Raw genomic sequence first — 20,075 nt, 5'->3', positions numbered from 1 at the left:
TTAATCTTTTCTCTTTTTTTAATCTCCAATTCTACCCTCTTCCCAAACCCTTTTCTCTTTAATATAGGTTTCTTTTAGGGAGCCCAGGCAGTTGATGCGCATCCACCTGACCAGAGAGAGAGAGAGAGAAAGACGACAATCAGACGAGGCCTAGCCTGTCCGGCACATTTACAACCAGTGGCCTGTTCAACTTAACATTCCAAGCCCCCACAAAAATAACACAATAAAAATTAAATCCAGTTTTTCTTACAAAAGAAAAAGTGTTCCAGCGGAAATGAAGACTGAAATAATGAAGAATTTGCACCTTTAACCAATTAACGACTATTTAAATAAGCACATTTCATTCAGCACCTCGGTGGTCTCAGAATGGCCCTTGTGTAGAGTGTGGTAATTCTTCACCTTGTATGATATGACAAAGCAACCTCACTAACTGAGCAAATTGCCTAATTCGTTCTAGTAACTGAGCAAAGGTTAGGAGAGACAGACACATGGCAAATGTCCTGTAGGACTTTTGCATCAAATAGCTGTGCAGTGATTCTGCTGTATTGCAGTTGAGATGGTTCATTTCACCCTAATGTGTACCAGGACAAACCTGTACACAATCTTGGAATCTCATGAGTGAGTTACAGACTGGAAACTAATCGAAGAGTTTGGGTGATTTATATATGCCACAACAGATATTTGGGAGTGAGTTACAAAATTAATCGAAGGATTCAGGAGATTCTATGTGAAATAACAGGTACCTGAGAGTAAGTTACAAACTGGAATGTAATCAAGGGGTTTCGTTGATTTATAAATGGAATAACAGACACCTAGGAATTTGTTATGAATTAATCCAAGAGCTTGGAGTTTTATATATAGAACGACTAATACCTAAGTGTGAATTACAGGCTGGAACTTGATCAATAGGTACTGTGTTGAAATTGCTTTAATTACTTTGTTTTTAAAGTGCATCTCCTTGAAATTCTCCTTGGCTGACTCTCTGTGAGTTAGGTGATGCATGTTTTTTTAGATTGATATGTACTATATACCATATATTGCAGAATGTAGTGTACTGCTGTTAAGTTGAAGCTGCTTTTAGCGGTGGCCTGTCTTTTCAGGCTGTCAGGTCTAACTACTGTAGGTCAGTCTGAGTGTCATTTTTGCTGATGAGGATGGTTTGAAAATTGCTAAGTGCTAAGAACCAGAACAAAATACCCGTCTTGTAAAAACTGTGATCTTTTTGAAGTATGACAGGTGTGACAAAGTGCAAGACTAGTAGTGGAGTATGAGTGATAGAGGTATTCCATAGTTCGGATTCCATTTACTGAGTAATGATACCAGAGTAGTCTTGGTCCACTGAGAAATAACATGAATGATCTATACCTGTCAGCTTCAAAAATTGGGAAAAAACAGGAGTGAAATCACTTGTATTTTTGTTATTGCTGCCCCATCCCCTCCCCGGTTTAGTATGTCTCGTGCATATTTGTTAACATGTGTCATATTTACACTCTGGACACCTTAGCATTATTACAGAATGGGGAAGGATGATGAATATTCAGGGGTAAAGCGGAGCACAGCAGAAAAAGGTGCATGTGGAAAACAAGTCAGGGCAATGGTAGAATGCCCAAGGTAATAGAATATTTGCACTTTTTTTTTGAGGGGGTGACCCCTCCAGTTGAAGCCCTTCTCTCTGCCGGGTATTATTTTGGGAGGAGCAGCTTACTGACAACCATCAGACTGTCTTACTACGTGCATTTGCTCTGTAATCATTGGCTGATTACTGCCTAGGCATTGCACAGTCTACACTGAATGAACTGATTCCAGACATAACTTCATTTGTCCTCTGTGATGGTAAGGCTGATTGATACTCCGGTGGATGAATTAGCATGTATTAACTGGGAGGTTTGTCAAAAATTGTCTTGAGGAAATGTTTTTCTGGCGCAACTTTTACCAAAATAGTGCACATTGCTGGCATTGTGCTAAAACATTAAAATCTTGTATCAGTATCTTGGATTAGTTAAAGGGAAATAGGACTAGAATCACTGTCTCTCATTCTTGCTGACTAATCGCAAACTATCGTTTGAAACGAAAACAAATTTCTGGAGAAATGCAGCAGCTCTAGCAGCATCTGTGGAAATAAAGCAATGCCACCGTTTCTGGACCAGTGACCTTGTGCAGAAGTGTTCTGAAGAAAGGTCACTGGACCCTGACAAGTGGTGCCAGACCTTTGAGTTTCTCCAGCAACTTCCTTTTTTTCAGATTTTCAGCATCCACCACTCTGTTGTTTTTTGTTTACCAATTTATAATTTCTTGGGTGACTTCCTTGGTTCAGTGATAATCTCAGCGTACCCTTTGCCCTATCACTGATTCTCACCAACCTCCATGCCCTATCATTGACAAGCAATGACCTCCATATTCACATTATATCCTACTAAGTTCTGTCACTCCAAAATGGTCTGTGATGTTCTTTTCAAACCATTAATGTTTTCATCTACAAAGTTGCTCCTTTTAATCGCTAGTTTTGTACTGATGGTAAGACTTGTGTGTGATGTAACTGGGGAGACAGTTGTGAATTTGCCTTTGATATTCTCCCACAGTTAGATGGAAACTCAAATTGCCTCAATTTTTTCCACCCTTTTCCTACATCTGCTCTGTAAATTTACTCTTTCTTCAAACTGAGGACAGATTATATATTTCCCCGTCAATCTCATTTTTGTTCTCTGTTTCTGTTCCTACCAAAATTGAGGATTTGTTGTGGTATCTCCCAGTCCTCTTTTTTTTTGACATCTCAAGCCTATGCCATCCATTTTTAAACTTGGCAGTCAATAATTACTGCTGTATAGCTCTGTATTGCAAACTTTAGACCATTTCTAAAGAAAGTATTTCTACAGCCTGGATTGTTTGTAGATTTTTTTGATAGTTTTGTTAATTTGTTTGAAGTTGATGCCAGAAGGTTCCATTTTAATCCTCTGCTCCTTCTTGCTTCTGGTAAGGTGCTCTAACTCAAAGCACTTCCCTTTGGCTTTTGGTTTGACAGAGCTAAGTGGACTATAAGATGTGCTGTGCACACGCAGCTTTTACATAGAACAAAGATAGTGGTGAAAATGAAAGGTGACACTTACTGAGCCTTTACTAGTTCCACCCAACTAGTTTATAAAAACAAGTGTGATCTGTAACTGTTGCCTGCACAACTTTTAATGTAAGATTAACTCTCCACTGGAGAAATAATTAACATTTTAAAAAAAAATTGTGTGTGTTATTTTTACTCTTCAAAGGATGCCTTTAGAGGCTGCCGGAGTTAAAATATCAATGTAAGAGTGGTATCAAGCTGAGAAACTAGAATCTGGCCTCAGATTAGATAGCTTTTGTTTCAGTAGATCACCTTGATTACTTTGGACTATCACACTGGGGCTATTGTAGGAGCATCAGGAACCTAGTGTACATGTGACTCTGGACTCACAACAACACATGACTTTTTACTAGCCTCAAACAACCCTAGCAAATCACTCAGTTCAATGGTCAATAAATGATTTTCTGGGGAAATAGTAACTAGTGAGGTAATGAATCTGATACTTTATTTGTAACACTTAATTGGGTTTTCCAGCTCCAATCAGATTCTCCAGCCTCTGGTGTAGAGTATCCACAGTTGGTCACATTAAACATACATATTACAAAGGTAGTGCAGTTACATTAAGACAAGGAGAAAATAAGCTGCAAACATGGGTCAACACCAAAAGAAGCCCAAGAAAGAGCCTCCCTTTTTGTCAAATTGCTCTTAAGTGTGAACCTTGCCACTGTGCAGTGGCAGAAGCAGTCCTAAGCTTGTCCTTAATTGGACTCCACTCCAGTTTTCCAGTAAAGTCTCTCAGTGAACAGTGAGGGAATTTTAATAGCAAAATTAAGGAATGATCTTCAAATTGGCTCAACTGGATGTTGATATTATTCACATGACAGTTCTCACTCTGCACTCAATAACCCCAAAGCTAATGAGCAGGTCTGGGATAAATTTCTGCTTTAGTAAAGGATGAGAAAGAAGCAATATTAATTCAACAAAGATTTAGCTTTGATTATTTACACTGGAATTTATGGATGAGGAGGAGTGGTTTTGATTAAGAACAGTACCTGCCTCATACTCACTCCTCCCCCTACTGGGCAGTGAGAAACAGTGTACCCCAAGCTACAGATCCACTTAAAATCAGCACCAGAATGACCTAACTCAGGACCTACATGACAACTTACTTAATACATCACCACAATATATAACTGACTGCAGCAAAAAAAACTCCAGCCACCACACAACCTGAAAGCTTTTTAAAGACTAGCTACAATTTCTTCCACTAAAGGGTTTTAATTCATTAGAATCTTACTGTAAGAGAGTGATGGGGAAGGGGTTGGTCCACTGGGGTTTTGGGGAGAAGTCTGCTGAGATCAGGTGTGGGCACCCCTTCACCCTCTGGGCCACTCAGAAGTTATTGCCAGTTTCAACATCACCCAAAGTTAACAAAGAAAGCAATCATTATACAATAATCATTTACAGTTTTTATAAAACACAGTCCTTAAACCTTTATGTTCAAAAAAATGTCCCTGATAATGCCCATCCAAGGAAGCACAGCTTTGTGGCATGAGCATAACCATTAGTCAAGGAAATTTACTCCCGTCACATCTGCTCGGGTGTTTTATTGCTTCATTGACTCTGTAATTATTGCCTTTGAATGCACGGAGCACCAACCGATCACCACGGATCATTTGAGTTTTCCCGTTCGAAAATTTGTATCTGTTATCAGACCCAGGATACACAGGGAAGCGTGAAGCTATTAGTTCTTTTCCTCCAGGCAAACAAAAAAGCCTTTTTGATGTCTTTCGTCAGATGTCTCTTTTGTCATTCCTCAAATCGCCAGTATGGCCTTATCCACACTGAAGGCTGATGGCAGTGTCCATGTCATACCATTTCCATAAGGTAGGTGTGACGAGGGGAGCAGTAGGCGAGTAATCCAGTGACTGGAATGCAAACAGAGGGCACAAATGTAATGATTCACCAATTACTAAAAGAATAAACCCACAAATTATTGGCTACAGCAACAAACTAAAGTGCAGGAAACAGATGATCAGAAAAGAAGCCAACATGAAAGCAAATCCAAAAATGTATGGACAGAAGAATAGCAAAAAAATTCAAGTTTGGTTAAAAAATAACATTTTGCATCTGTTTTCTCCAAGGATGAACTTGGTGCCCAAACTAAAAGAGGAGGTAATTGAGACACCTAATGGGTTAATAACTGATTTTAAAAAAAGGATTAGGAGGGTTGGTTTACTTAAAGCAGCTGGGGTTCAGAGAGGGAATTGTAAACAATGGCTTCAGTCTTCCCAATATTTAACGGTGGAAGTTTCTGCACATCCAGCACTGGATAGATGTACAAGAATGGAATCAAAAAGAAAAGATGAACAATCTTAGAAAGTTAGCAGTAGCCCAGCAGATTGGGAAAATATTAGAAACCAGCAAAGGATGATTGAAAGGTGAAACGGATGATGAAAATAAATATAGTCTATTTTTCTGTTTTTATAAGAATACTAAAAAAAATTAACTAAAGCACTCAACAATCCCATAGGGGATGAGACTGGCAAGTTAATAATGGCAAATAAGGTGGAGATTTTGAAAACAACCATTCGAAGCCTGAGGCAGGGCCATTGCACTCAGGGCCACTGTGTTCTGTGACAGGAGGAGCAGTGGGGGCTGAAATTCCTTCCCTTGTCTGATTTCACAGGAGGAATTATAGAAGTATCTCAATAGAAGTTCAGCAAACAGAATGAGAAAATACCAGAAGCCAACATTAAAGGAGATCCAATAATTGAAGGGCACACAAATAGCAAAAATATGAATCATGGAATAGGGCCATAAAAGTGGATTTACGCACAGAGGAAGGAAGCATGGTTAAAGATATAAATTCTGGATCAGTGGTGCTTGAAGAGCACAGCAGTTCAGGCAGCATCCAATGAGCAGCGAAATCGATGTTTCGGGCAAAAGCCCTTTACTCAAAGGAAATCACTGAAGAGATAACGGATGCATTGGTTGTAATTGCAGAGATTCTGGAAAGCTATCAATACAACACTTTAAAAATGGAAGGAGAAAGCAGGAAACTGTAGGCCAGTTAGCCTAACAGTCATCATTGCAGAAATATGTGAGAATCCAGTGTTAATGAGGTTATAGCAAGACACTTAGAAAATCCGAATACAATCAGGCAGTGTTAATATGGTTTTGTGAATGCAAAACAGTGTTTAACAAATTTGTGACAGAACAACAGGATATAAAAAGCAGGATAGATAAAGGGGAACCAATGGATGCAGTGTATTTTGATTTCCTCGACGCATCCGACAGGATATGACATAAAAGATTTGTGCACAAAACAGGAGCTCATGGTGTTAAGGCAATTTATTAGCATGGATACAGGAATAGTTAATAGGAAAGAAAAAAGGAGAGAAAGTCAGGATATGTTATTTTCAGGTTGGTAAATTAACTAGGGATATGCCACAGAGATCAGTGCTAGGGCTTCAACTATTTACCAGCCATGACAATGACGTGGATGAAGAGACAGACTGTAACGTAGCCAAATTTTCTAAGGATATAATGAAAGCAATTTGTAAGGAGATTTATCCTGCAAAAGAATATTGATAGGTTCAGTGAGTAGACTGAAGATTGGTATCATGTAGAAAAAAAATGAACTTGTCCACTTGGACAGGAAGAATAGAAGTTTTTTTCCCAACAAGGTGAGACACAGCAAATGCTGCATTAGAGGGATCTTGGTGCCTTTGTAAATGAATCACAAAAGGTTATCATGCAGATACAATAAATAATTAGGAAGGCAATGAAATATTGGAATATAAAAACAGAAGTCTTGCTACAACTGTTGAGGACTTTATGATTATTGGTATAGTTTGGTCTCCTTATTTAAGGAGAGTTATATACTTACACTGGAAACAAGTCACTAAAATGATTTCTGAGATGAAGAGATTGCCTTATGAAGAAGGTTGAGTAGGTTAGGCCTATTTACACTTCAGTTCAGAAGCATAAGAGGTAGTCTTATTGAAACAGAAGATTTTGAGAAGGTAGATCCTGGGAGGAAGTTGACCCTTATTGGGGGAAATCTAGAATTTGCGGACTCTATTTAAAATTAAGGAGTTTACCATTTAAGACAGAGATGAGAATGAATTCATTCTCTCAGAGGAAAGTCGAATTCTTTTCCACACAAAGCATGGAGGCTGATCTTTGGTAATAGTCAAAGCTGAGCTAGATAATTTTTGTTTGACAAGGAAGTTCAGGATTATGATATATGATAAGAGAGTGGAGTAAAGGCACAATCAGATCAATCACAATCTTATCAAATGTGGCTCAGGGGCCTGCAATATTTTGTGATCTTGGGGGAAAATTGAGAAATAGTTGCTGAGGTTAGGAAATCTTCCTTTGCAGCAAGTGTTTAGAATCTGGAATGTGTTGCCTGTCAGTGTGGTGAAACCAGATCAATCATTGCTTTTCAACAGCAATTGTACTAACACCAGAAGGTTTAAACATTATGGGCTGCAGAGAAAAAGGGCTGGAAATGAGACTCACTAAATTGCTTGAGAGCTGGTACAGGTTTGATAGGCTAAACGGTGAACAATTGAGCTGTAATCAGGAAAACTAAAGAAACAAGGAGCAGGGAAATAGGATGGAGAGGGGAAAGTGGAATGATTGAGCCAAATAGCCCATTTACAATTCATAATTTCTGTTGAACTCCATGTAAACACTTACCTTCGTTTTTCTATCCCGAGAAATAATTTCAAGTTGTTCAGTTTTCCAGCATGATAGGGATTCCTGAAAATCTGATTAAGGTGAAGAAAATTGTAAAACAAGATTGAGGCAACTTCAAGTATAGATTGGGTGACCGCTTTGCACAATACCTACATTCTATCCTTAAAAAAAAAGGACCCTCAGCTTGCATTTAGCTGCCATATCAACATACCACCGTGCTTTCTGGCCAACATCTCTGTCTCAGGCTTGCTGCAGTGTTTCACCCCATTTTCCACTTGAGAACTCCACAGCCTTCTAGACTCAATATAGAGTTCAACAACTTTAGTGCGTGAGGCACATTCACCCATGTCCTTACCCCAACCCCCACACACCAGGCCTTGTTATCACATAGTCTATTACACACCACCCATCATTATACACTCCTTTGTCAGTCCAGAGATATTTGTATCATTGATAGCCACAGGTGAGGTGCCGGAAGACTGGAGGCTGGATAACATGGTGCCACTGTTTAAGAAAGGGTGGTAAGGAAAAGCCAGGGAACTATAAGCTGGTGTGGTGACTTGTACACTTAATGGTGAGGTCCTCGGGAATGTTGCTGAACAGAGACATTGGAGTGCAGATTCATAGCTCCTTGAAAGTGCAGTCACAGGTAGATAGGATAGTGAGGAAGGCGTTTGGTATGCTTTCCTTTATTGGTCAGAGTACTGAGTACAGGCATTGGGAGATCATGACTGTACAGAACATGGGTTAGGCCACTGTTGGAATATTGCGTACAATTCTGGTCTCTTTCCTATCAGAAAGATGTTGTGAAAATTGAAAGAATTCAGAAAAGATTTACAAGGATGTTGCCAGGGTTGGAGGATTTAAGCTATAGGAAGAGGCTGAATAGGCTGGGGCTGTTTTCCCTGGAGTGTCGGAGGCTGAGGGCAGACCAGAATTGAACACAGTATTCCAAAAGTAGCCTGCAACATGACCTCCAAACTACCATACTCAATGCATTGAACAATAAAGGAAAGCATACCAAACACCTTCTTCACTATCCTGTCTACCTGTGACTCCACTTTCAAGAAGCTATGAACCTGCACTCCAAGGTCTGTGTTCAACAACACTCCCCAGGACCTTACCATTAAGTGTATAAAGTTCTGCCCTGATTTGCCTTCTCAAAAAGCAGCACCTCACATTTATCTAAATTAAATTCCATCTGCCACTCCTCGGCCCGTTGGCCCACCTGACTGAGATCCCGTTGTAATCTGAGGTAACCTTCTTTACTGCCCACTACACCTCCAATTTTGGTGTCATCAGCAAACTTACTAACCATACCTCCTACATCCAAATCATTTATATAAATGACAAAAAGTAGTGAACCCAGCACTGATCCTTGTGCTCACCACTGGTCACAGGCCTCCAGTCTGAAAAACAACCCTCCACCACCACTCTATCTTCTACCTTTGAGCCAGTTCTGTATCCAAATGGAGAGTTCTCCCTGTAACCCGTGAGATCTAGCCTTGCTCACTGGTCTCCCATGGGGAGACTTGTCAAACACCTTACTGAAGTCCATATAGATCACATCTACCGCTCTGCCCTCATCAATCCTCTGTTACTTCTTCAAAAAACTCAACCAAATTTGGGAGACATGATTTCCCACGCACAAAGCCATGTTGACTATCCCTAATCAGTCCTTGCCTTTCCAAGTACATGTACATCCTGTCCCTCAGGATTCCCTCCAACAACTTGCCTACTACCGACGTCAGGCTCACTCGTCTATAGTTCCCTGGCTTATCCTTACCACCTTTCTTAAACAGTGGCACCAGGTTAGCCAACCTCCAGTCTTCCGGCACCTCACCTGTGACTAGGGATGATACAAATATCTCAGCAAGAGGCCCACGACTATGTGGTGCAGGTAAAGAACAGGTTTAGATGCAGAGTAAAGCTCCCTCTATACTGTCCCAGGAGTGTTTTCTGTGGACAGCATAGAGGTAGTTTTACTCTGTATCTAACTAAAATAACTCCAGTGGTCAATATCCCATCACCAACTCACCATTTATTTATGCATGGAGAGTTCTTGACACTGATCCAGCTTCTTCAGAGCCAGCTCTCGGAGCGAGCAGAACCTCTGATACTCCTGGTTGACCCATTATAATCACTAGACAAACCCTGTGCTATATCTGCCTGAACAGGAAAGGTGTCTGACATATAGCACAGCATCCCTTGTGTTAATGATCAAAGAATATATACATGGTACTTTTTGGTGGCCCTTGCTCTCCCACAGCCTTGATAGGCAGCATAGGAGAGCAACTTTTGCACCTGTGACTCACCGCCAATAGAGACAGCAAAGGAACACTGGCTGAGGTCATCAGGTCACACGTCACATGAACTGTGCTTTTCAGATGGGGATTAAATCTTGCACCCTCACCCCCACCACCCTGTGTGTTCACCATCTTCTGCCCACCACCAAGTGGCAACTGTGAACCCTCCACTAAGCCCTGCTCAGGGGGACAGCCTCTCTATGATGTATTCAATGAAGTCAGTGTGGGATCAGGACATGGGCAGTTGTCTGACTCTGAGAAAAGAATTCAACACACAGAGTGGTGAACTAAAACAGTGCTGCTTGTTTCTTCACCTGCATCTCTCAGGCAATGATCTAGGTTGCCATGCCTCCTGGCCCAGTCAGCTATTCGACTGCAGAAGTCCAGCGCAATACCTCTCTTCCCCACCAGTCACTAGACAGAGATCAAACTGGTGCTCCTGCAAGCTTTCACCCATTTCTGTATCACTTGACACAGCACCCCTCAACGCTGTAACCGCCTAACACTGACCCCACCCCATATCCCCCATCACTTCCCCAACGCAGTAAATCTCTCGAAGTCTTACGTGACACATGCCCCCTCACCCCCAACATTATACCCCAACCCAGCCGACACAGCATGCAACAGCAAAACCCAAGACAGAGCTCCCATCTTTGCAGTATCCTGAGAGCCGGGGTCCTCAGCACACGACACTGCCGAGTTCCGACTCCTACGACTTACTCTGCCTTTCTTCTGCTGCCTCTGCCGTTCCTTCTTGTTGATGTGTCTCTCAATGCTGGTCTCCCCGCAGAGAATGAGGACAGTGTGCCATATGGTGAGGCCACTGAGAGCCAGGGCTACAGAACTGACCAAGGAAATGGGGGGGGGGGGGCGGGGAGAAGAGAGAGGGGAACAAATCAACCAAAAGTCACATGTCCTCCTGACACCCACAACCTGAGAGGGAATAATCATATTTAGCTGGTACTTTATTATTTAATCTAAGAGACATCTCATTCACATCACATACAGTTACATTACGGTGAAGTGAATACCCTCATTAGGCAATCATTCCGGAAATTCTGTGCTCAGCAAGATCCCACAATACAAACACGAGGGTGGTTGTATCAGGAAATGAGAACACTGACCTGCAGAGAACCCAGAGATAAATTATACACTTGTGGAAAATTTTTTCTCGGAAGGATATGGTTGGAGCTGTAGTCTCTGTGGCCGTCTGTCAGAGAGAAAGACAGAAGAGGAGAGAGAGAGAAAGAGGGCATTAGTTAGGAGCCAAGGGGAATCACACTTACCTGTACCTCACACATCACTCTCTTTATCAAAGAAAGCTTTAGTTATTTCAAACAAAGAAAATTAATTGCTTAAAGAAGAAAATGAATAAGCAGATTTTCTCCAACATCTTTGAGGATGAGAAAGAGATGAGGATGACAAAGAAATGCAAGAATTGTAGTAATATAGGGATTACAGCAGCTGGTATATGCACAGCAAGATCCCACAAACAGCAGTGTGATAATTGCTCGATCATTTCCTTCTCACAATATCAGTTGAGTGTTAAATATCAGCCAGGACACCATAGAGAACCCTCTTGCACCTTGAGAAATAAGGCTGTCTACTGAGGAGACAGGGAGGGGTTGTTCAATTTAATATCTCAACCAAAAGACGAGACACTGGCAAGAGTAGCACTTTGCCACTGTTTGAATCAGCCTCAATGTTTCTGATTAAATGACTGAAGACTTAAACCTGGCCCCAAATTAACTAGCAGCAATCGTCCACACCTAAACACTAGCAGAATTCAGCCAATCTGGACTCAAGCTTGTGGTATACAGGACACAGATAGGAAGCTGGCACAGAGCTAAATGGCCTCCTCTTGCTCTGTAACACTTGTCACGAAACCTACAGCACAGAAACAGATCCTTCGATCCATCTTGTCTGCACCCACCAGGACTCCTTATCTGACCTAGTCCCATTTGCCAGCATTTGGCCCATATCCCTCCAATTTTTATACCCATCCAGATGCCTTTTAAATGTTGTAATTGTATCCACCCCTTCCTATAGCAGCTTGTTCCACACACACACACACCACACTCTGCGTGAAAGTGTTACCCCTCATTCTGTGACATAGTTCTCCACTGGGCCATCAGGGAGAGATAGCACTAAGTTTTTAAACACAAGGTTTGATCAAAATTCTGGATTTAGAAGCAGAGCCCAGTGTAAACATTATCAATAAAATACACAGCTGCTTTTTAATTTCTATTTTGGGACAAGTAAGGCAAGTGTCACTTCAATTGAAGAGCACCCTGACTTTACAGAAGCAGGCTAACTTTTCTGGTCACATGCTCTAGATTTCCAAAATTAGAAATAAATTTTCTTGTGGGAATTTGAGTAGGACACAGTCAATATTCTTGTCTAAGAGATGACCTATTAGAGATTTTTTTTTAGTCATTAAGGTGTTTCAATAGGGTAGACATAGTGAAGGCGCGAGAGAAATGATATAAGGCAGTCACTGAATGACCAGATGACCATTAAATGATACAGATATAAGGCAGTCACTGAATGACCAGATGACCACTAAATGATACAGATATAAGGCAGTCACTGAAAAACCAGGAGCAAACTGTTCACCTAGAATGGTGACAATGTCGGAATCATCACCACAGGGTGGGTGAGGTGAACAATGATGTTCTTAAAGGAGATATTAGATACGTACATAATGAAACAGGATTTACCAATAGGCTGAGAAGATGGAGAGTTGCTCTGGTGGAGCACAAACACAGCTAAACAATCCAGAATACATTCTACATAAGGAAACGTGTCAGACATATCATTCCAGCACACCAATGTGAACACTCGCAGCTTACGTTGATGGTGAAATATGCATCTACAAACAACTCCCTGCTGCTCACACTACAGTACACACAGCCCAGTGTCATAAATAGGCAGAAGGAGAAGAAGTATCGATGGTTAAAATGGCCCACACAGTTATTCAGCCAAGCTGGGCTGTAGAGTTAAGGAGAACAGACGAATCTGGGGAGGAGCTGCAACAACAGAGCCTCCTTTTATTTCACTCCTTTAATGCTCTAGAAGGAGTTTTCTGAAATTCAACTAGCGTTTCTTCATTACACCTCATGCTGTACATGGGTGTGACTGATGGAAACAAGATAGTTAGAGCATGACTCTATATATAACACATTCTATGCCAACCTGGGAGTGTTTGAAGAGGTCAGTATGGGGAAGCTTTACTCTGTATCTAACCCTGTGCCGTACATGTCCTGCAGTGTGTGTAGTGGAAACTTCAGTCTGTACCAAATACACGCTGTAGCTCCCCTGGGTACGCTTAACTGAGAGACAGTAAAGGGGGAGCTTTACTCTGTACCTAACCCCATAATGTAAATGTCCCGAGAGTGTTTGATAAGGCTTTCTAGACTAACTCAGCTTGAAGAGGATTTAAAATTGCAAATGCTAAAACATTAAAGTGCAAAAAGGATACGACAATGATGATCCATCTTCAATATACATCTGGAAGATAATGAAGTACTGGTTAATCAATGGAGGAGTATTACCTCGTCCTGCTCCTCATATAAAGTCTATTGCAAATAAAAAAAGGGATCAAACTGTGCCAGTTTGCTGTAAAAAAAAAAATCAGTAATGTCCTTTAAGGAAGGAAACCTGCTGCCCTTGTCCAAACTGGTCAGGACCAGCTCTATCCTACGCCTCTACCCTGTGATGCTCAAATCAAATAACTACCAGGGTTTAAAAATAAAGGGTTTAAAAATATTCTCAGGGCAATTATAAATGAACAGTAAATGTCACCTTTATCAACAATACCCATATTCTGAGCAAAACAGGGAAGGAGTGTTCATTCAGGATTAGTTCCACAGAGATTCATCCCGCGGTTACCCTATTCAGGTGTGTGTGGGATGGTGAGTGCAGGTTGCCTATTCAACCATGGGAAGAAGCACAGCAGTGCTCCAGCCAACATCTCCCCCACCCGAATAAGCCTATGTTAATCAACCACGCAGGAACAACCCTTCCCCTAAACACACTCATATGAGCAAGCAGTTGGAATATCCCAACCAATTAATCCTGCTTTTCCCCTGCCAAGGGAGCATTAAACCTCAAGGTTACTTCAAATGGACAGAACAAAACTCTTACCGATTACATATGCTGCAGTGATGGGTACGAGCTGGTTTGGGATTAATACACTTCCTGCAGATTGAAACCATTGGAATGTCACTTTTCCCCTGCGAATAAAGTTGGAGATAACCAAGCTTCAGCATGGAGTAGATAAAGAATAAACTCTACACTGTCCCCATCAAATCTTCCCAGGAGAGTTAAAAATCACAACACCAGGTTATAGACCAACAGGTTTATTTGGAAGCACTAGCCTTCAGAGCACTGCTCCTTCATCAGTTGGTTGTGGAGGAGCAGCGCTCAGAAAGCTAGCGCTTCCAATTAAACCTGTTGGACTGTAACCTGGTGTTGTGTGATTTTTAACTTTGTACACCCCAGTCCAACCCCAGCATCTCCAAATCATGATTCCCGGGACAGGTGCAGCACAGGGTTTCAGTGCATAAAGTGATTGCTCCATTACTTACGTTTATACATTGTGAATAGTGCTATACAAATGCAAACAATTTCCTTTCAACACTCTTCTCCCCCTTTATGATAGCAAAGAATTACCTTCACAAACCTTTCACACCCTGCCATGAACCACACATCCTTTCTGTTCTTTCCAAATTAGTCTCTCCTCCTGTCCACCTTACCTTGCATTCAAAGAGTCCATACCTCTGTTGGATATCCGGGGTGTGTCCGCACAGCTTTGTAGTAGTGAAATACAATCTGCATAAGGTTCCAATGCCCATAGCAAAGGTGCCACGCAATCCAGCCCACAGGGTACGTACTCATGATGACCGGCAGCACACAAATATAGACAATCATCACAATGGTGGTCGTTAGAATAATGACCAGGATCACAAACACCTGCAAAAGACAAAGTGAAGAAGCAATTAATCTAAACAAAGTGTGAGGAGGAGGAGGAGAGGTTGAGACATTACACCCCAAACTAGAAGGCACAAGTCAGGAGTGTGAAGGAACACTGTCCAGTTGCCTGGAAAAGTGCAGTTCCAATAAAACTCAAGAAACTCAACACCATCCAAGACAAAGCAGCCCACTTGATTAACATCCCATCATTAATTCCCTTCACTAACACCACAAAGTAGCAGCGATGTGTACCATCTGTAAGGTACCTTGGAGAGTTGCTGCAGTGTATCTGCCAAACCTATGACCTCTATCCCCTGAAAGTAAAAGGGGAGCAGATGCATAGAAAATCACTAACTGCAAATTCCCCTCAAAGCAACAGAGCATCCTGACTTGAATTATATCACTATAAACTTCAATGTTGCTGAATCCTGGAATTCTCTTCCAAAGAACATCATGGGTGTGCCTGTAACTGAATGAACCACAGCACTGTATGAAGGCAGCTAGTCGCCGGCATCCCCTGGGCAATTACAGATAGGAAGTAAATGCTGGCCCAGTCAGAGACACTGACATTCCAAGAGTGGATATTAAAAAATAACCTGAAGATGCTACACTCACCATTCCAAACCACCTGGTCACATGATCTACCAGCCAATAGATGGGCTCAAATAAGGAGTCAAGGACAACATCAGTGTTGGTGAAGGTGTTGTAAACGAGTGAGTTGACACACAGTTTGCTGTAGCTCCAGAGGGTCCTCACACGGTGGAAGAGCTTCGAACGCCGCCTGCGGCCTAGTCGGAGACACTTCAGGAACAAACGCATTGCTGTACAGACACAATGCAGTCGCCTTCTCATTCCAACAGTGGCCAGCCTGTAAGAAGGAATTAGGATATACCTGGGTATAGGTTAGCTCGGGACGGTAAAGCTCCCTTTAACACTCCCAAGACAGAGTAAATCTCACTCGTAGTTCTCCCTCGACACTATCAAACACTCCCAGGACAGATACAGCACGATTGAAGCAAAGACTGCAGCTGATGTAATGTTTAAAACTTTAAGGAATTATAGAAACAGGAGTAGGCCATTCAGCCCCTCAAGCCTGTTCCTCAATTCAATGAGAGCATGGCTGATCTATGGCCTAACTCCATACACCCTGCCTTTGGCCCATGTGCCTTAATAGCTTTGCTTAATAAACTTTTTTCTACCTCTGATTTAAAATGACCAATTGATCTAGCATCAATGAGCAAATGCAAATGTTCTACTGTTCTTTTTAAGAACGAACCATTCTAAGCAGGGAATAAAGGTGGCTGTGTGATCTACGAGATACCTCAAGTTGAAATAAAACTAGAAAACTGAATTGGAAGACGGTAGCATTCTCCAAGGTTTCATTTTCCAGGTGAACAGGAAAAAAACTTTTATTGTTACGGCACCTTTCACAACCTCAGAAAATCCCAAAAGTTGAAATATAATTTTAATGCAAATTACCAAGGAACATAAGACAGATCGCAAAAGCTTGTTTTGATAAATGAAATGGAAAGGATTAGTCAGGACAAATGTGGCCCAATCAGGGTAATGACAGCAGAACATATCAAGGAACAAGAAAATGACAGAGAAACTAAACAATTACTTTGTATCTATCTGTCTGGAAGGAAATACAGAAAATCTCCCATAAATACTAGGTGACCAAGGTACTGGTGAAAGTGAGGAACTAAAAGAAATTAGTAATACTGAACTAAAAAGGTGGCACATGAAACATCAACTGAACTGAAAGCTGACAAATCCCCTGGAGCCAATGAGCGTCATCCCAGCATATTAAAAGCGGTGAAACAAAAACAGAAAATGCTGGAGAAACTCAGCAGGTCTGGCAGCATCTGTGGAGAGAAAGCAGAGTCCAATGACACTTCATCAGACCTGAAGCTAATACCAGACCTGCTGAGATTTTCTAGCAATTTCTGGATTTTGTTTCAGATTTCCAGTATCAGCTGTTTTCAATTTATTTTATCGTTATGTTCAAAGAGATGGCAGATGTATTGCTGGTTATCTTTCAATATTCTATTGATTCTGGAAAGGCTCCTGCAGACCGGAAAGTAGCAAACATATCACCAATACTTTTGAAAGGAGGTAGACTTGTTAAATTTACAAGAATTTGTTAATGCCAGAAACCTGAGGACATATGATGAGAATGTGGGTCATGGCAGCGAGAGCAGGGAGGGTTTGAACTTCTCCCCTGAACTCCTACAAGGTCTTTAGAATATCAAGGAATCAGGTGGATTATACATGAATAACAGGTACCTAGAAGTGATTTATAGACTGGAAACTAATCGAGGGGCTTCGGGGTTTAAATGTAGTGCAACATACATGCAGGATTAAGTTACAGATTGGAACCTAATCGAGGAGTTTAGGGTTTATATGTAGTTTAATAGGTACGATAGATTGAGTTACTGATTGGAATCTAATCAAGGGGGTTAGGAGTTTATATGTAGTGTAACAGATATGTGGGATTGAATTAGAGACCGGAAACTAATCAAGCAGTTGGGGGCTTTCTATATAGAGTACAGATATGCAAGAGTATGTTACAGACTAGAAATTAATTGAGGGGTTCAAACAAACAGTAAAGTTACAATTTATAATGGACGTGTTAACTGAACAGTTAGAAAACAGATAAGCTAAAGTCAATATCCATTTGTGAAAGGAAAATAAAGTTTGACAAACTTGGGAGTTTTTGAGGCTGTTCCTTTTCATACAGGCAATGGAAAACAATGGTCATGGTGTACTAGGACAGTGGATCTTTGACATCTATCAGAGTAGTATGGCCACCATTTATTGGCTTATCTGGAGAGAGCACCTCTGACAGTGCAGCACTCCTGCAGTACGATCTGTCTGTTGGATGAGATTTCAATCCAAGCTGCCCAGATATTAAGTATCTTCGGGATCCATTAACAAAATGGGTGACCACATGAACGTTGCTCTGTTGACAGAGTAGGAGAAACCACAGGAATAGCAGCACGTCATTCAGCCCCTCAAGACCATTTCCCATTCCAACTGAGACATATGGCTCCACCCCATTAACCTATATTTGATCCAAATTCCCCTTATTCCACAAAGTGTTATCAATCCTAGTCTTGACAGCTCTCATTTAGTCCCAAATCCAGAATATTTTTCAGGGAGAATGGTCCAGATTTCAACATTCTATATTGAATAAAAGATTGCTGATACCCCTAAGTTAACACAGTCAAGCTTAGCTGAATTGCCATTTGCTAGTGGTGGTGGTCTCATACTTTCGCAGTTAACAACAGCCACTGCAGCGGCACACTGACTAATTCACTGCAAAGGCTTTACGATGTGTTGGCGGCAACATGAATCGCTCTATAAATCTCAGTGGATTCTCTTGGTTTTTGCTTGAAAAGTGGGTGAATTCATATGCAAACCATAGAAATTGGATGAGGTGAGGAAGAAGAGGAGAATCTTCCTTCTGATTTTAGCCTCCATCTGTTTAATTTCTCTTCAAAGTGGGTGGGACTTATCCCTTTGTTTTTGAGGGGGGTGGTTTGCAGCAGTTATAGGGTGAGGGAGGGAAGGAGGGGGGAGAAGTTCAAATCCTTCCTTCTGTTGCTGCCATGACCCACATTCTCATCATAAGTCCTCAGGTGTCTGGCATTAACAAATCATACAACATTCCCTCACTAAAACCAACTGCAGGTTAATTCCATTAAAGGCAATGGTAGAGTCTCAAAATGGAAATCATTCCTTACTTTCCAGCGTCAATGTCAAGGGCAAATAAGAAAAGATCGGAGCAGCCATACACTAAGCTAAAGGGAGGAAGGTGTGTGTCAATTCAGATCAGATAATGTGAAATTGAGAGGGCACTTCCGAATATCACATAATACTTCCAGCAGAATTGAACTGGGAGAGTTCGGATAGAGAGTGGGAGGTTGGAGGTGAGAGAGAGTCACATTATTTATAGCCACAAATTAACCTGCAGTGACGACAATTGAAATGGTCAACAAAGATGGTCTGCTGATAACCTGCTTGGGTTTCACAAACAATTTGCAATATCATTCATACACAAGACTGTCTTATCAAACACCCTCCCATTAGGTAGATACAATCCCCCTGAACCCTTCAATTAAGATTCCAGCTTGGAATTCATTCCTGCTATCTGTTTTTCTATATATACGCCGGTCCTCCTGAATCCCTCGATTAATTTCTAGTCTGTAATGCACTCCTGTGTATCTGTACTCTAAGTAGAAACCCCCCCAACCCCTTGATTAGTTTCCGGTCTCTAATTCAATTCCACACATCGTTACACTACATATAAACTCCTAAACCCCTTGATTAGATTCCAATCAGTAACTCAATCCATCGTATCTACTGAACTTCATATAAACCCAAAACTCCTCGATTAGGTTCCAATCTGTAACTCAATCTTGCATGTATGTTACACTACATTTAAACCCCGAAACCCCTCGATTAGTTTCCAGTCTATAAATCACTTCTGGATACCTGTTATTCATGTATAATCCACCTGAATCCCTTGATATTCTAAAAACCTTGTAGGAGTTCAGTCCGCACCTCAAGATGAGTTCACTCACTGATAGATGAGTACAATAGAAACAGTGACCCAGGATCTAAGGAAACAGGCATTGTGCGCTGACTCCTGCAGGCTTCCTGAGGTTATTGTTGAACTTCAAGGTACAGTAGTTGGTGAATAATGTCTGCAATAAGAACAAAGGATAAATTAGCCAGATTAGATTAATACATCCACTCACTATAATGACTAGGAGATCCTGTGGTGAGGTGCTGAAATGGGTGTGAACGTCCAGCGTCGTGTGTATTGAGGGTGTGAGGTGATTCCTTTAGGTGATTAACAATTCTCTCTTTCCGAGCACAGACAATATTTCTTTGGCAATTAAATCAAAGCTACAGAATCCAACAAATAGTAATGCAGAGCAATGACAGATTGCAGGATGAGTGGAGTACATTGACTTTTAACTTCTCTGTTAGTGTCCTTCCTGTCCTCACTCGCTCCCTCCCTCTGA

At 41.4% G+C, this 20,075-nt stretch overlaps 2 protein-coding genes across 6 annotated transcripts in view; one reads left to right on the top strand and one right to left on the bottom strand.

Annotated features, from left to right (window-relative positions):
- Positions 1-260, top strand: part of mms19 (MMS19 homolog, cytosolic iron-sulfur assembly component) — a 66,645-nt gene extending 66,385 nt beyond the window's left edge. For all 3 annotated transcript variants that reach the window (XM_043712978.1, XM_043712980.1, XM_043712981.1), the window contains one exon: positions 68-260. In XM_043712978.1, coding sequence (XP_043568913.1) covers positions 68-95 — 28 coding nt within the window. In that variant the 3' untranslated portion in view covers positions 96-260. The remainder of the gene's footprint in view (positions 1-67) is intronic.
- Positions 261-4,264: 4,004 nt separating this feature from the next.
- On the bottom strand, positions 4,265-19,764 carry LOC122561303 (palmitoyltransferase ZDHHC16B-like). Of its 3 annotated transcripts, none has more exons than XM_043712982.1 (10): positions 19,540-19,764; positions 15,658-15,910; positions 14,848-15,042; positions 14,215-14,303; positions 13,550-13,578; positions 12,921-13,054; positions 11,193-11,278; positions 10,789-10,912; positions 7,763-7,833; positions 4,265-4,980 (listed from the first exon to the last, which is right to left on the bottom strand). In XM_043712982.1, exons 1-10 carry the CDS (start codon positions 19,548-19,550, stop codon positions 4,869-4,871), a joined length of 1,104 nt encoding a protein of 367 aa, XP_043568917.1. In that variant the 5' UTR covers positions 19,551-19,764; the 3' UTR covers positions 4,265-4,868. The 3 variants fall into 3 exon arrangements, with proteins under 3 accessions (XP_043568917.1, XP_043568918.1, XP_043568919.1); XM_043712983.1 differs by having other exon boundaries at positions 19,609-19,764; XM_043712984.1 differs by having other exon boundaries at positions 19,629-19,764.
- Between the last annotated feature and the right edge of the window lie 311 nt (positions 19,765-20,075).

This window comes from Chiloscyllium plagiosum, chromosome 22 (genome assembly GCF_004010195.1).
Source record: "Chiloscyllium plagiosum isolate BGI_BamShark_2017 chromosome 22, ASM401019v2, whole genome shotgun sequence".
In the NCBI taxonomy this organism is placed as follows: Eukaryota; Metazoa; Chordata; class Chondrichthyes; order Orectolobiformes; family Hemiscylliidae; genus Chiloscyllium; species Chiloscyllium plagiosum.
Note: the sequence above shows the minus strand (reverse complement) of the source record. Positions and strands in the feature narration are given on the sequence as shown.

What these genes read in the sequence shown, in the direction of transcription:
- LOC122561303 (XM_043712982.1), bottom strand. An exon ending in TGACCAGGTGGTTTGGAATG is followed by an intron (nt 15,043 to 15,657) that starts GTGAGTGTAGCA and finishes TGTCTTTTGCAG; the next exon opens with GTGTTTGTGATCCTGGTCAT. An exon ending in CTCGGGATAGAAAAACGAAG is followed by an intron (nt 4,981 to 7,762) that starts GTAAGTGTTTAC and finishes TTTGCATTCCAG; the next exon opens with TCACTGGATTACTCGCCTAC.